General features: G+C 44.1%; 1 protein-coding gene across 3 annotated transcripts in view; it reads left to right on the top strand.

The window, feature by feature from the left end:
- Positions 1-14,041, top strand: part of LOC115155757 (exportin-4) — a 47,068-nt gene that overhangs the window by 11,755 nt on the left and 21,272 nt on the right. For all 3 annotated transcript variants that reach the window (XM_029702680.1, XM_029702681.1, XM_029702682.1), the window contains exons 7-11: positions 5,827-5,939; positions 9,410-9,567; positions 10,355-10,529; positions 10,678-10,854; positions 11,103-11,245. In XM_029702680.1, the coding sequence (XP_029558540.1) occupies positions 5,827-5,939; positions 9,410-9,567; positions 10,355-10,529; positions 10,678-10,854; positions 11,103-11,245 (766 nt within the window). The remainder of the gene's footprint in view (positions 1-5,826; positions 5,940-9,409; positions 9,568-10,354; positions 10,530-10,677; positions 10,855-11,102; positions 11,246-14,041) is intronic.

Below are 14,041 nucleotides of genomic sequence, written 5' to 3'. Positions count from 1 at the left end.
GTGCACCTTGTGCTGGGGACAATAGAAGGCTACTCTAAAATGTGCAGTTTTGTCAGACAACACAATGCCACAGAGGTGTCAAGTTTTGAGGGAGTGTGCAATTGTCATGCGGACTGCAGGTATGTCCACCAGAGCTGTTGCCAGAGAATTGAATGTCATTTCTCTACAATAAGCCACCTAATGTCATCTTAGAGAATTTGGCAGTACGTCCAACCAGCCTCACAACCGCAGACCATGTGTAACCACGCCAGCCCAGGACCTCCACATCTGGCTTTTTCACCTGTGGGATCGTCTGAGACTAGCCCCCTGGACAGCTAATGAAACTGGGTTTGCACAACCAAAGAATTTCTGGACAAACGGTCAGAAGCCGTCTCAGGGAAGCACATCTGCGTGCTCGTCGTCCTCACCAGGGTCATGACCTGACTGCAGTTCGGCGTCGTAACCAACTTCAGTGGGCAAATGCTCACCTTTGATGGCCACTGGCACGCTGTAAAAGTGTGCTCTTGGCAGATGAGTCTTGGTTTCAACGGTACCTGGCAGATGGCGTTGTGTGGGCGAGCAGTTTGCCTATGTCAAGATTGTGAACAGAGTGCCCCGTGGTGGTGGGGTTTATGGTATGTGCAGGCATAAGCTACGGACAACGAACACAATTGCATTTTTCAATGGCAATTTGAATGCACAGAGATAACGTGACGAGATCCTGAGACCCATTGTCGTGCCATTCCTCCCCTGTTCATGTTGCAAGGATCTGTACACAATTCCTGGAAGCTGAAAATGTCCCAGTTCTTCCATGGCCTGCATACTCACCAGTCATGTCACCCATTGAGCATGTTTGGGATGCTATGGATCGATGTGTACAACAGCGTATTCCAGTTCCTGCCACTATCCAGCAACTTCGCTCAGCTATTGAAGAGGAGTGGGACGAATTTCCACAGACCACAATCTCCTGTGAAGGCAAATGGTGGTCATACCTTTTTTTTAAGGTATCTTTAACTAACAGATGCATATCTGTATTCCCGGTCATGTGAAATCCATAGATTAGGGCCTAATGAATTCATTTCAATTGACTGATTTCCTTATATGAACATTAACTCAGTAAAATCTTTGAAATTGTTATATGTTGCGTTTTCTTTTTCTTCAGTGTATATTGTGGCAAACACAACGTTACAGTTGAAACTTAATTTGGCCAAAGAAAATGGCTCAACAGAATGAAACAAAACACTGGCTAACGGGTTTAAACCTTCCCAAAAGTTTTGAATAGTCTATATTGCAGCAATTACCAACAAATTACCACCTAACATACCCAACAAATGATAGCAATAGGCTAATGATATTTATTTTAAGACAGGCCTGCTTATAACCCATCTTAAACTAAATACAGAGCAGACAATTATTTGGCTGTTGATTCGGCTATTAGCCTATTATACTGCAGGCAACGGCGCTCCTACTGACTCCAACAGTTGAACTTGAGGTGAGGAATAATTTTTTTGGCCTACCAGAGTTACTCCTATAATCTAACAATATGATGCTTATCTTTAGAAAAATGTTGGGATAGAAAATGAATGAATTAGGCTACTGCGTCTGCAACACAGATATAGACGTATAGACGTACAGGAAGAGGCTATCTGACAAGGGTAAAGAAATGCATGTCTGTGTTGTAGCATGCCACCGGCATATCTCTTTCTCTGGGGCTAGGCCTAAGCTTCTCTTCCTTTTTATATATTTAAAATCGTACGATGCATGCAATGCCGATGCATTTAGTGCTCAAATCTCTGACAACTGAACTGTGAGGTGGACAATTATTGTTTTAAGAAAGTAAAACCTATACAACAGTAGGCTATGAAGTTTTACATAGGTAGCCTTGCGGTAAGAGCGTTGGGCCAGTAAACGGAAGGTTGCTGGTTCGAAACCCTGAGTTGACTAGGTGAAAAATCTCTGTTCCCTTGATCAAGGCATTTAACCCTAATTGCTCCTGTAAGTCTCTTTGCCTAAGATTGTCTGCTAAAGGAAATTCAAGGAATTGTGTTTTTGTAATTGTGGCTCATTTGGCCAACATCTCTTGTTTATTGATGGCTCTGGCTGCGTGGGTGGACATGCAATGCATATGGATGACCGATACATTTCTCAAATGTCCGATAAATTAAAATCTTCCAGGTCACTTGTCCGGCGCCACATTTTCCTAACGGAAACCCTGGTGTGTGTGCTGTCTGGATGCTTGTTTGAATGGAGAACAGATTTATGGAGACTTCTGGGAAGGTAAAGCGGTGTGGCCTTCTGTCCATGTGTATCAGACATGTCTCTGTCTGAATTTGAGTGTGTGTGTCCGTGACCGTGTGTGTATCAAGGGGCCACTCCTTAATTGCATGCCTGGCAGCTGTAGCCTGTTAGCCCCCCCCCCTCTCCTTTTTAAAGACTCTTTTTAAAACACCACAGCGGCTCAATCCTTCACAAACCAACCGTGTGGCATGTGTGTCATCTGTCTGCGCCACACTCCCCCCTCTGGGCCCAGCATGTGGCCCCTGCGTTAGTAAGACAGCATGTCTCTCCACGCTGATGTTAACCCCAGAGTCGGGATGGAGACGTGTCAAGCTCAAGGCTGGTCAGGTGCTCTGAATGGCTACTGTGGATGACACAACCCCTATGTCCTGCTCCTTGCCTTGACCCACTGGGGACCTTGACATAAACACACACACCAAAGGCTGTCTTGGGGACGGCTGTCCCAACTCATGCACAGGTGAGGGGGAATCGGGAAATATTTGGGGAGACCGCTTCTCCGTATGCTACTCCAAATATTGCGATATCCGATATAATCATTTTGGGACGTTTGTGTGCTTATTTCCAATATTATAGTCACATTCTCATAAATTGTGTAGTGAAAAAAATAGAGCTTAGTTTATGGCTGACTCTGTAAAACAACACATTTCACTGCACCTATCCGGTGTATGTGACAATAAAACATCTTTGTTTTTCACATTTCTATTCATTTAGAGACCAGGGGTTCTCAAAGTGGGATCCACGGACCGGCTAGGGATCCGCAGAGGTACTGCAAGCAGTCCGTGGCCAGTTTTCTTTAAATGTAACACACACACAGTACCAGTCAAAAGTTTGGACACACCTACTCATTCAAAGATTTCTTTATTTGTACTATTTTTTACATTGTGGAATAATAGTGAAGACATCAAAACTACAAGCTGGGTGCACACATTGCATTGGAGTAAAAACAATCAATGTTTTGTGTGATAATGTAGGCTAATCTTTATAGTTGCTGCCATGTCGTAGCCACTAGCCAGGGTTACTGAAAGGAATGCAACTCCTTGAGTTTTGCATTGGGGCAAAAAACTATCTGCGTTTTAACCACCTTAAGATCATGCAAGTAACACACGAGTAGGCTACCTAGCTGTGTATCCGGACCGGTAATCAGTCTGACAATGGGCAACTTTGTTTTGCATCGCCCGGCACCCGATTATTCCTCATGCTGCCATATCGTAGCGATAGTTGATGAAAAAAGATCTAGCCAATGTTTGTAATGATGAGAAAGTAATTGCTTTGTTGACTCCCTCTATCTGTTGCTTTTGTTTTGCTTGCCTAAATATACTCTTACAACAGTTTGTATGAACATGTCGATCATGTCTTTTGTGTAGTGTACAACATGAAAAAATAACATGAAGTCGCGCTTGAGGCATGAATGCATAGTTCGAACATGTCGATCGTGTTTTTAGTGTACAACATGAAGTTTCCCCCTCCCATGTCAATGAAGAGGCAGCGAAGCGGTGGGAACACTGAGTATAAACTACGGAGGGGGCAACAGCTCCACTTTTTATTTTTTATTCCTGTACATGCGCAGAAATATCTATCAATAGCTGCGGAAATTCGGGTTCCAGAAAATCCGGACCGCAGCCACATGGAATACTTATTTTTATTTGTTTTACATAAATGCACTAATTGAATCTATAAAACTGCAACGTTTTCTCTGCCTTGTGGAAATATTTGTAGAATTGTAGGATATTAGCTTTAAAACTGCAACATCAAAACGCATTCAATATGTGGAATTAAAATGTTCCTTCCCAGATCCTCTAGACTTGGTTCGTCCCGTCATGTACTGCCGAAGTCCTAGTAAATTCCTTGTATGCTATTTTGATCTCCCTCCCGATTTATGAGAGGGTACCTGATGAATTTGCTATCACAAAAGGCGTCCCCGGCCCGAAAACGTTTGAGAACTCTTGATTTAGGCTTTATTTTCAACATATTGATATAGTCTTAAATTATAAAACTGCCCATTTTTGATTTGTAAAGTCAAATAGAGTATAGTCTTGCACATCACAATAAATCATCTTGCTCTTCACGATGTATATCGTCAATGTCAAATATCACGATATTCGATTTAGTCATTTATCGGGCCAACCCTATTGGGGAGAGCATTAGGGCAGAAGAGGGTGGGGGTGATGGGCGTTCCTCCAGTGTTATTTCATATGGCAAGGCTGCAAGCAAGACTTAGTGGAGGATGTATCACTTAAACCCTACCACTCCTTAACATAGTTTTGCACTCTTAACACGTTCACTGTCGATGTACAGTATCTAAATACAATGGCCTCAAGTCATCTGGACAGAAAATACCTAGATGAGTTTAATATAGGCTTTCACTATAAGTAAACACACTTCTATATAGACTTCAAGTACTACTCAACACAGTGTGTTTACACCAATAGTGTTAAGATACTTAAACAGTCATCTAATTTCTACAGATGGCACAGTTGTCTTATGAGTTGCAACGCTGTTGACAGAACTGTAAATTGAGAGACAGTTGATGGACAACTGTAAATGTTTGATACTAAAACAACGCTCTAAAAGTGTTGCTGGATGTTTGACCTGTCATCCAGACCCGTTTTAGTGCAGCAGGGTTTAGAGCCCAGCAGGAGGTCTCTGTCTCTACGTCTCCTCTTCCTTTGTCTCTGTAGGCGAGGTAACAGAGTACTGTTGCTTATTCTGGAGGGTGCTGGAAGGTTGGACAGTGATGATAGAGACGGGTGATATGTGGAAAAAGTCACCTGACTGAGCACATCCATCCATCCACAAGCATGTACATTCATGCTCATACAGACACATGACCTTCTTTACTTTACACTACGTAAAGTGAAGAGTATCCATTATTCTATCTAAGATCCATTCCAAATTGCTTGAGTATATACCCCAAAATCATATTTTTATTTGATTGATACGTACATGGTTGTCAGTAAGGTAAATCTCTCACACATATGAACACTGGTGGTTGGGCTCTAGAGTTAATACCCCTGTTTCCAACACTCTTCCCAAGAGGCTTCTCACACGTTCTCTCTCGGTGTGTTCACTTAGCATTCTGGTGGACCAGGGCTGTTTAAATGGCCAAAAAGGCAAGGCTGCTATGGGGTGAGGGGCACAGAAACGCACCTGTCTCGGTAGCACGATTGTGTAGGGTGTGTTTGGGAGTGACTGTTGGTCCTGCCCAGTGGAATGCTTGGTCTGTGCCAGTGACTGGCTTTCCTGTGGGAGTTTCCTCACTGGGCCTCAGCACAGACGGGAGAGAAAAAGACAGAGTGAAGGAAAGATAGAGACAGCCTTGAGTGTGAGAGAGAGGGCAAGAGGGTCGGGGAGGGAGAGCGTGGCAGACTTGATGAACGAGAACTAGTGAGTTAGTAACCACAAGTTTCCACTGCACTCAGACCTCAGAGAGGATAAAGAGAGGGTGAGGGACCAGATTCTATTGTGACTGACAGAGAGGGCTCTAGTGACAGAGACTCCGTGTGAGAGAGTCAGCGTTCCTTATGTTGTTGGCCTTAACCTGGGGGTCACTGGGGCGCCACTACATCGCCATGTTTGAGTCCACCCAGAACGTGATGCTGAAGCCCACAGAGACCTGGAGAGAAGCCCTGCTTGACACCCGCGTCATGGACCTCTTCTTCACCGTGAGTCTTATCTTTCTCTCCTTTTCGTCTCTCTGTAGCTAGAATATCCTTGTGTCCTGCTGACTGTTCTTTGACCATTTGTCTTCTCTTGTAGTTCTTACCACAGATTAGGAGAGGGAGGGTTTGAACTGTGTATTTTATGAGGCATGTGAAACATATGACATATTTTATAGTGAGGCATGTATTAAAAATGATCTTTATTGCAGTGTAGTAGTATTTTTCCGAGGTGACGTGTAGATATGGTAGTGAAACTTGTTTTTATAAAGTGTTTGTGTCTGAGTGTGGAACAAATCAGTCAACTCTCCCTCAGCATCCAGGCTCTCTCTGCCAAATACTGCTCCCTTCTCCTCCAGGCAATATCCCCAACTGGATGCTTCTCTCTATTCTGCATCTCTCAATTTCTACAATTGACATGAGATATGTTGTTGGATGACTGAGGTTGAGAGGCCCATAGAGAAAGATATCTTTTGTATTATGGCCTTTTTTTGTCCAGCTTCTCTGCAAAGTTCTAAATGTGTAACCCCCTCTCGTTTCATGGAGTGGTTTGAGACCAGAAGATCTATTGTATTGTCTGACCACTGACCAGCATATTGGTCTAACAGGGCTAGTGTCTCTTACCTCCCTCTGTGGTAGATGGGGTGTTTGTTATTGTAAGACTGCTGTAGTGCAACTGTTTGTCGTGTGTGTGTGTGTGTGTGTGTGTGTGTGTGTGTGTGTTTTGGTGGGTGCTCAGCTGCTGCTCCTCAATCCTCAGCTGTGAGGGTGAAGGCCCATGGAGGGGGCCGTCCAGACACGTGCCGCCAGGGTCAGAGTTCAAACAGAGTGATGGCAGGATTACACGCTAACCCTGGGGTTATTAAGGCCCTATAAAATTGCCGTTGCGGACGGGATCACAGAATCCAGACAAATGGATTTCAACCATTTTTATTTTTTTAATCATAAGACATGAACAAAATGCATCAATGATTTGTATTTTCCTGCAACTTTCTGGAACGACACAAGAATGTGTGCGCGTGCGTGTCTGTGATGCTAATGATAACCTTCTGGTAGATGGAAAGGCTTTCCCAAAAACCTTCTCAATTAAATGTTAACTACACAGTAGCCTATGCCTACCTGGCAAAATTGTATCATGATTCTGTAATCACATGAGCGCTACAGAAACATAGCTAACCAAACAACGGTATCTGGCTGGTGCCCACTTGCATTAAAGGGTAACTACACCCAAAAAATCTAATGTCTTCTGTTTTTCACCAGACCTAAAAAGTGTTCTCCTTATGTGGTTTAAGCGTTGTTGGGGATTTAGAACATCCAATTCTGTTGTTTTTCTATTTGAAACGTATGATTTTGAGGTAAAAACAGGTAGAAATGGAAACCCAGGAGAAAACAGAATTTTGGGGGAAAATAAGACAGATTTTATAGGGCCCTAGATTAGGGGGCCCCGTTAACACCCCCCGCCTCGCATACCTTAAGGACCCTGAGGGGGTCCATCTCCCCCCTGTGTAGGTGTCAATCTCCCTTTAAATGACCCTACTCTGGAAGCAAAGTGGTCTAGGAGGGTTGAAGAGGGGCAGAATTTGGCGAAAGAGGTCTCCCTCCAGGTACAGAGAATCACCTAGGTCCTTTACATTGCAAAGTTGAAGCTTCAGTTCAGTGACTAACAGATCTGAAAGAAATAACAAATGTTCAAGGTAATTTGAATGAATTGCGTTCTCAGTTCCACTCTGAGAAATTGGTCTAGGCCGGGGAGGATATATCGGCCATGGGAACGACGCCACCCTCAAAATACATTGTATCCATCCCCTCTGTTTTTTTAACACCTAGCGGAATGAGCTCTAAGTTAACATTTTCCCCACCAGCTGTAATTTGGGTCTACGACTGTTTTTGTTTGTGGTTTGAGTTGGTTTTGGCTTGTGAGAGTGGCTTTAATTTGTCATTCTCACACGTACACTCCAGCTCTGTTTGCCCAGTAAACCCAATCAGGGCTGCGCCTGTAGAGCTGAGCCTATAAGGATGTGACGATGGCTGATTCTACCCTGGGCGACAGTAATTGAATCTGACAAACGAAGGAGTGAGAAAAGGAGAGAGAGGGAGACAATCATACGGAAGCGCTCAGTTAATAAAAAAAAAACAGAAAGGGGAGCCTTCAATCCCCCTGAGGAAACAGACACCAGGCTTTGTCTCCTGCTATAAATAGGAGATTCATTCTCTCCGCAGAGGAGTACCCAGTCTTGTTTTGATTCCCCCCTGCCTGTCTCTAACTATAGTCGTACTCGAGGCGATTGGCATAGCTAGCGTTGCGCGGATGTTCGTTGGTGCAGCTGTTTTTAGAGCGCGTGCGGTGTGCGACCTTTGGCCTTGCGTTCTTTTTCTCTCTCTCCCTCTTTCCTTCCCTCCACTCCTCCAGAGAATGACTTCAGACTCTGGAGAGGGCAGCAGCAGCACTCACCAGCAGCAGAGATCTCTTTGCTACACTACATTAGCATCAGAGTCCTTGGAACACAGTGGCCGACAACCAACCACTACAGCTGGGGGAGGGAGGGAGGGAAAGCCAGAAAGGGAGTGAGACAGGGAGGTTGAGAGAAGGAGTTTCTCAGAGGAAGAAAGGAGACTTGAGGTGGGGAGAGTGTTCTGGAGCTGTTTGGGGTTGCGTTGGGATTGTGTGGCTAGCACCTGGGCTTTTTCAGGGTCTATAACAGAAAAAGAAAGACCGAGAGAATAGACAGAGTTCAGAGCCAGGCGTCCACATTGAACTGCCTGTCAGTGATAGCACACGTTGCTCCACAGTGGAGCTGAAGCCGCCTCACTGCCCGGTCACTACGCATCCGATTCACCATGCAACTTCTCTGACAGAGAATTACAGGTTCTCTCTCACTACTGACTGACTCTGGGTTTGACTGAGACGGCCTCGGAAAGTTTCAGACTGGCTCTGTGATCGAGTGGTATTGTCTGTGTTGACTTCCAGAGTTACTGTGTCTGGGTCCAGTGGCTGGCATTTTGAGCATTCATTCTCTGTTCACTTTGCTTCAGAAGACGGTGAGTCTGTCTCTTCAGTTTGTCTTATAATGCTGTCTTTTTCTGGTTGTAAACAGAAACTACTGAAACTGCATTGAGAGTTGTGGCTCTGTCAGTTGTACCCGTGGCATAACCGGCCCTGGTCAGGTGTGTGTAGGAGCCGTGTCACTTTGTCTGAGATGCACAATGTTGTACGGGAGGTACAAATCATATTTGTTGTCTATTCCATTACAGCCCAGTCTTTGTAGATAAAATAACCTGGATAGGTTTTCATCCAGCTGCTTTCACGGCTCTGCTCATTTTACATTCATGGTCTCACACAATCATCATAATCGTCATCAGAAAAATGATATTCTCTGTCCTTTAAAACTAACATGGGCAAGAGCTTGTATGTTATGTCTCCCTTGCTCAAAAGAACAACTATTTAATTATAACCTTCCATGCTCCCCTCCACTCAGGTCCACATAAAGATCCGTGAGGACTCAGACATGGCCCAGGACTCCCTGCAGTGCCTGGCCCAGCTGGCTTCCATGCATGGCCCAATCTTCCCTGATGAGAGTGCCCAGGTCTCCTACCTGGCCCACCTGGTGGAGGGGCTTCTCAGCATGATCAATGGGTGAGTCTGTCAGAGCCTTAGACTAATTCTGGTTGGTTTCAATGGACCCAATCCAGGGCTAGAAACACTGCTGCCCTCTGTGCATGCAAGAAGCTTTAAATGAATTTGATACTTGGGCCTGTTTATCAGTACTGCATGATGATTATGATGGGCTGTATGTGTATGTGTGTTAGTGGGATTATTTGGACTGGAGGCTGGTAGCATGAAAAATGTGATTTGTATGTAATCGACTTGTGTGTCCTCTCAGTTGAAGTAGTACTTATCTGAATCAACAGGGCTCTGCTCGAATGTATAAATAAAACACACACACACACCCACACTTGTGCTCGGAACTCGTGACTCAGTAGGCGCAGTGAGTTAGGGGCTCGCTTGCCTGCTCACTCTCTCCGTAATCACCTATTCCTGGAGCTTTTTTCCAGTTGCATCATCGGAAAACCATGCGGGCAGGATGGCCAATCTGCAGTGGTTGAACAGCTCTGCTTGCTATTGAAATCTATCAGATAAGGTTTAGCGAGCCGCACTGTTCTAGGCAGTAGGCTAGCTACGGCAAGCAGGCCTCAAGACAGTACTCTAACTGGGGCTGTGGAAACATGGCCCTACCCAGGCAATAGGTACTGCTCAGTGCTCACTCACTGGGCAGCACTGCGTCTGCTTTCATACCATACCTGTTTCAAACATATCTTTCTGAAATACATTTTATTTGTTTTTTTACTCATATTTGTCTGATTTTGAATGAAATTGGCCAACATTCCTCTATGGTTGTGTTTTGTTTGTGTTCCTCCCCCAGGATAGAAATCGAGGACTCTGAGGCAGTAGGTATCTCTAACATCATCTCCAACCTGATCAGCACATTTCCCCGTGTCATCCTGACTGCCCTGCCCAGCGAGCTCTTCACCTCCTTCATCAACTGTCTCACCCTCCTCACCTGCTCTTTTGGACGCAGCGCCGCCCTGGAGGAAGTGGTCAGCATTACACTCAAACCTTACTGCAGGAACATTCCATAGTTGCTCCATTCTTTTATTTTTCATTCTGTTGCGTTGAAAACGCACATTCAATGAGTCTCTCTACTCTCCTCCCTTCTCTCACTCTCTTTTTCTCTCTCCCTTCTAGCTGGATAAGGATGACATGGTATACATGGAGGCGTATGACAAGCTCTTAGAGTCATGGCTGACCCTGGTTCAGGATGATGAACATTTCCCCCGCGGCTGCTTCGTCCAGCCCGCTGTTCAGGTCTTCAACTCCTACATCCAGTGTCACCTGGCTGCTCCTGACGGCACCCGCAACCTGGTGAGACACACACACACACACACATCAATCTAGTTTCAAATAAGCAGTCAGTCAATTGTTTTTATGGGTAAATGATATGTCAGCGCTTTCAACAGTCAATCCACCATGATCCACATCTTCTAACTCCTTTGTCATACATTCCATCACTCTCTTTCTGTTTTCTTTCTTCCTCGCTCTCTCTTCATCTGACTCTTCTCCTTGCTTGGTCTCGGTTCCTCTTTAATGTCATGGTCCCTCCCTCCCTCCAGACGGTGAACGGCGTGGCATCTCATGAGGAGGATGAGATTAACGAGTTACAGGAGGATGACAGAGAGCTGTTCTCAGATCAGCTGGCCAGCATCGGCATGTTAGGACGCATAGCAGCCAACCACTGTATCCCCCTACTGACCAGGTATACATACGGACATGTATATATGTGTGTGTATGAATGTGTATATGTACAGTTGAAGTCGGAAGTTTACATACACCTTAGCCAAATGCATTTAAACTCAGTTTTTCACAATTCCTGACATCGAATCCTAATAAAAATACCCTGTCTTAGGTCAGTTTGAATTACCACTTTATTTTAAGAATGTGAAATGTCATAATAATAGGAGAGAGAATGAGTTATTTCAGCTTTTATTTCTGTCATCACATTCCCAGTGGGTCAGAAGTTTACATGCGCTCAATTAGTATTTGGTAGCATTGCCTTTAAATTGTTTAACTTGGGTCAAACGTTTCGGGTAGCCTTCCACAAGCTTCCCACAATAAGTTGGGTGAATTTTGGCCCATTACTCCTGACAGAGCTGGTGTAACTGAGTCAGGTTTGTAGGCCTTCTTGCTCGCACACGCTTTTTCAGTTCTGCCCACAAATGTTCTATAGGATTGAGGTCAGGGCTTTGTGATGGCCACTCCAATACCTTGACTTAGTTGTCCTTAAGCCATTTTGCAACAACTTTGGAAGTATGCTTGGGGTCATTGTCCATTTGGAAGACCTACTTGCGACTAAGCTTTAACTTCCTGACTGATGTCTTGAGATGCTGCTTCAATATATCCACATAATTTTCCATCCTCATGATGCCATCTATTTTGTGAAGTGCACCAGTCCCTCCTGCAGCAAAGCACCACCACAACATGATGCTGCCACCCCCGTGCTTCACGGTTGGGATGTTGTTCTTCGGCTTGCAAGCCTCCCCCTTTTTCCTCCAAACATAACGATGGTCATTATGACCAAACAATTCTATTTTTGTTTCATCAGACCAGACGATATTTCTCCAAAAAGTACGATCTTTGTCCCCATGTGCAGTTGCAAACCGTAGTCTGGCTTTTTTATGGCAGTTTTGCAGCAGTGGCTTCTTCCTTGCTGAGTGGCCTCTCAGGTTATGTCGATATAGAACTCGTTTTACTGTGGATATAGATACTTTTGTACCTGTTTCCTCCAGCATCTTCACAAGGTCTTTTGCTGTTGTTCTGGGATTGATTTGCACTTTTCGCACCAAAGTGCGTTCATCTCTAGGAGACAGAACGCGTCTCCTTCCTGAGCGGTATGACGGCTGCGTGGTCACATGGTGTTTATACTTGCGTACTATTGTTTGTACAGATGAACGTGGTACCTTCAGGCGTTTGGAAATTTCTCCCAAGGATGAACCAGACTTGTGGAGGTCTACAATTTGTTTCTGAGGTCTTGACTTATTTCTTTTGATTTTCCCTTGATGTCAAGCAAAGAGGCACTGAGTTTGAAGGTAGGCCTTGAAACACATCCACATGTATACCTCCAATTGACTCAAATGATGTCAATTAGCTTATCAGAAGCTTCTAAAGCCATGACATAATTTTCTGGAATTTTCCAAGCTGTTTAAAGGCACAGTCAACTTAGTGTACGTAAACTTCTGACCCACTGGAATAGTGATACAGTGAATTATAAGTGAAATAATCTGTCTGCATACAATTGTTGAAAAAATTACTTGTCATGCACAAAGTAGATGTCCTAACCGACTTGCCAAAACTATAGTTTGTTAACCTGTCTGGGCGAGGTGGGACGCAGCCAGTGGAATCGCGTAGTGCGAAATACAAATACCTAAAAAATCCTATAACTTAAATTTCTCAAACATATGACTATTTTACACCATTTTAAAGACAAGACTCTCGTTAATCTAACCACATTGTCCGATTTCAAAAAGGCTTTACAGCGAAAGCAAAACATTAGATTGTCAGGAGAGTACCCTGCCAAAAATAATCACACAGCCATTTTCAAAGCAAGCATACATGTCACCAAAACCACAGCTAAATGCAGCACTAACCTTTGATGATCTTCATCAGATGACACTCCTAGGACATTATGTTATACATGCATGTTTTGTTCAATCAAGTTCATATTTATATCAAAAACCAGCTTTTTACATTAGCATGTGATGTTCAGAACTTGCATACCCACCGCAAACATCCGGTGAATTTACTAAATTACTCATGAGAAACGTTCACAAAATACATAATTATTTTAAGAATTATAGATACAGAACTCCTTTATGCAATCGCGGTGTCAGATTTTAAAATAGCTTTTCGGCGAAAGCACATTTTGCAATATTCTGAGTACATAGCCCGGCCATCACGGCTAGCTATTTTGACACCCACCAAGTTTGGGGCTCACCAAACTCAGAATTACTATTAGAAAAATTGGATTACCTTTGCTGTTCTTCATCAGAATGCACTCCCAGGACTTCTACTTCAACAACAAATGTTTTGGTTCCAAATAATCCATAGTTCTATTCAAATAGCTCCGTTTTGTTCGTGCATTCAGGTCACTATCCGAAGGGTGATGCGCGAGCGCATTTCGTGACAAAAAATGTCAAAATATTCCATTACCGTACTTCGAAGCATGTCAAACGCTGTTTAAAATCAATTTTTATCCTATTTTTCTCATAAAATAGCGATAATATTCCAACCGGGCGACGTTGTATTCATTCAAAGGCTGAAAGAAAAAAATTGAGAATTCTCGTGAACGTGCCTCTCAGTCTCACTGTCCCCAGGCTGACCACTCACAAATTCTCCTGCTGTTCTTCGCCCAGAGACAGCAGACACCCCATTCCACTTTCTGGCGCCTTCTGAGAGCCAATAGAAGCCTTAGAAAATGTCACGTTACAGAGGAGATGCTGTATTTTTGATAGAGATGCAACAGAAGGACAACAAATTGTCAGACAGGGCACTTCCT

Source organism: Salmo trutta, chromosome 20 (assembly GCF_901001165.1).
Source record: "Salmo trutta chromosome 20, fSalTru1.1, whole genome shotgun sequence".
In the NCBI taxonomy this organism is placed as follows: domain Eukaryota; kingdom Metazoa; phylum Chordata; class Actinopteri; order Salmoniformes; family Salmonidae; genus Salmo; species Salmo trutta.
The sequence above is the reverse complement of the archived record's forward strand: the minus strand, read 5'-3'. Positions and strand labels throughout refer to the sequence as shown.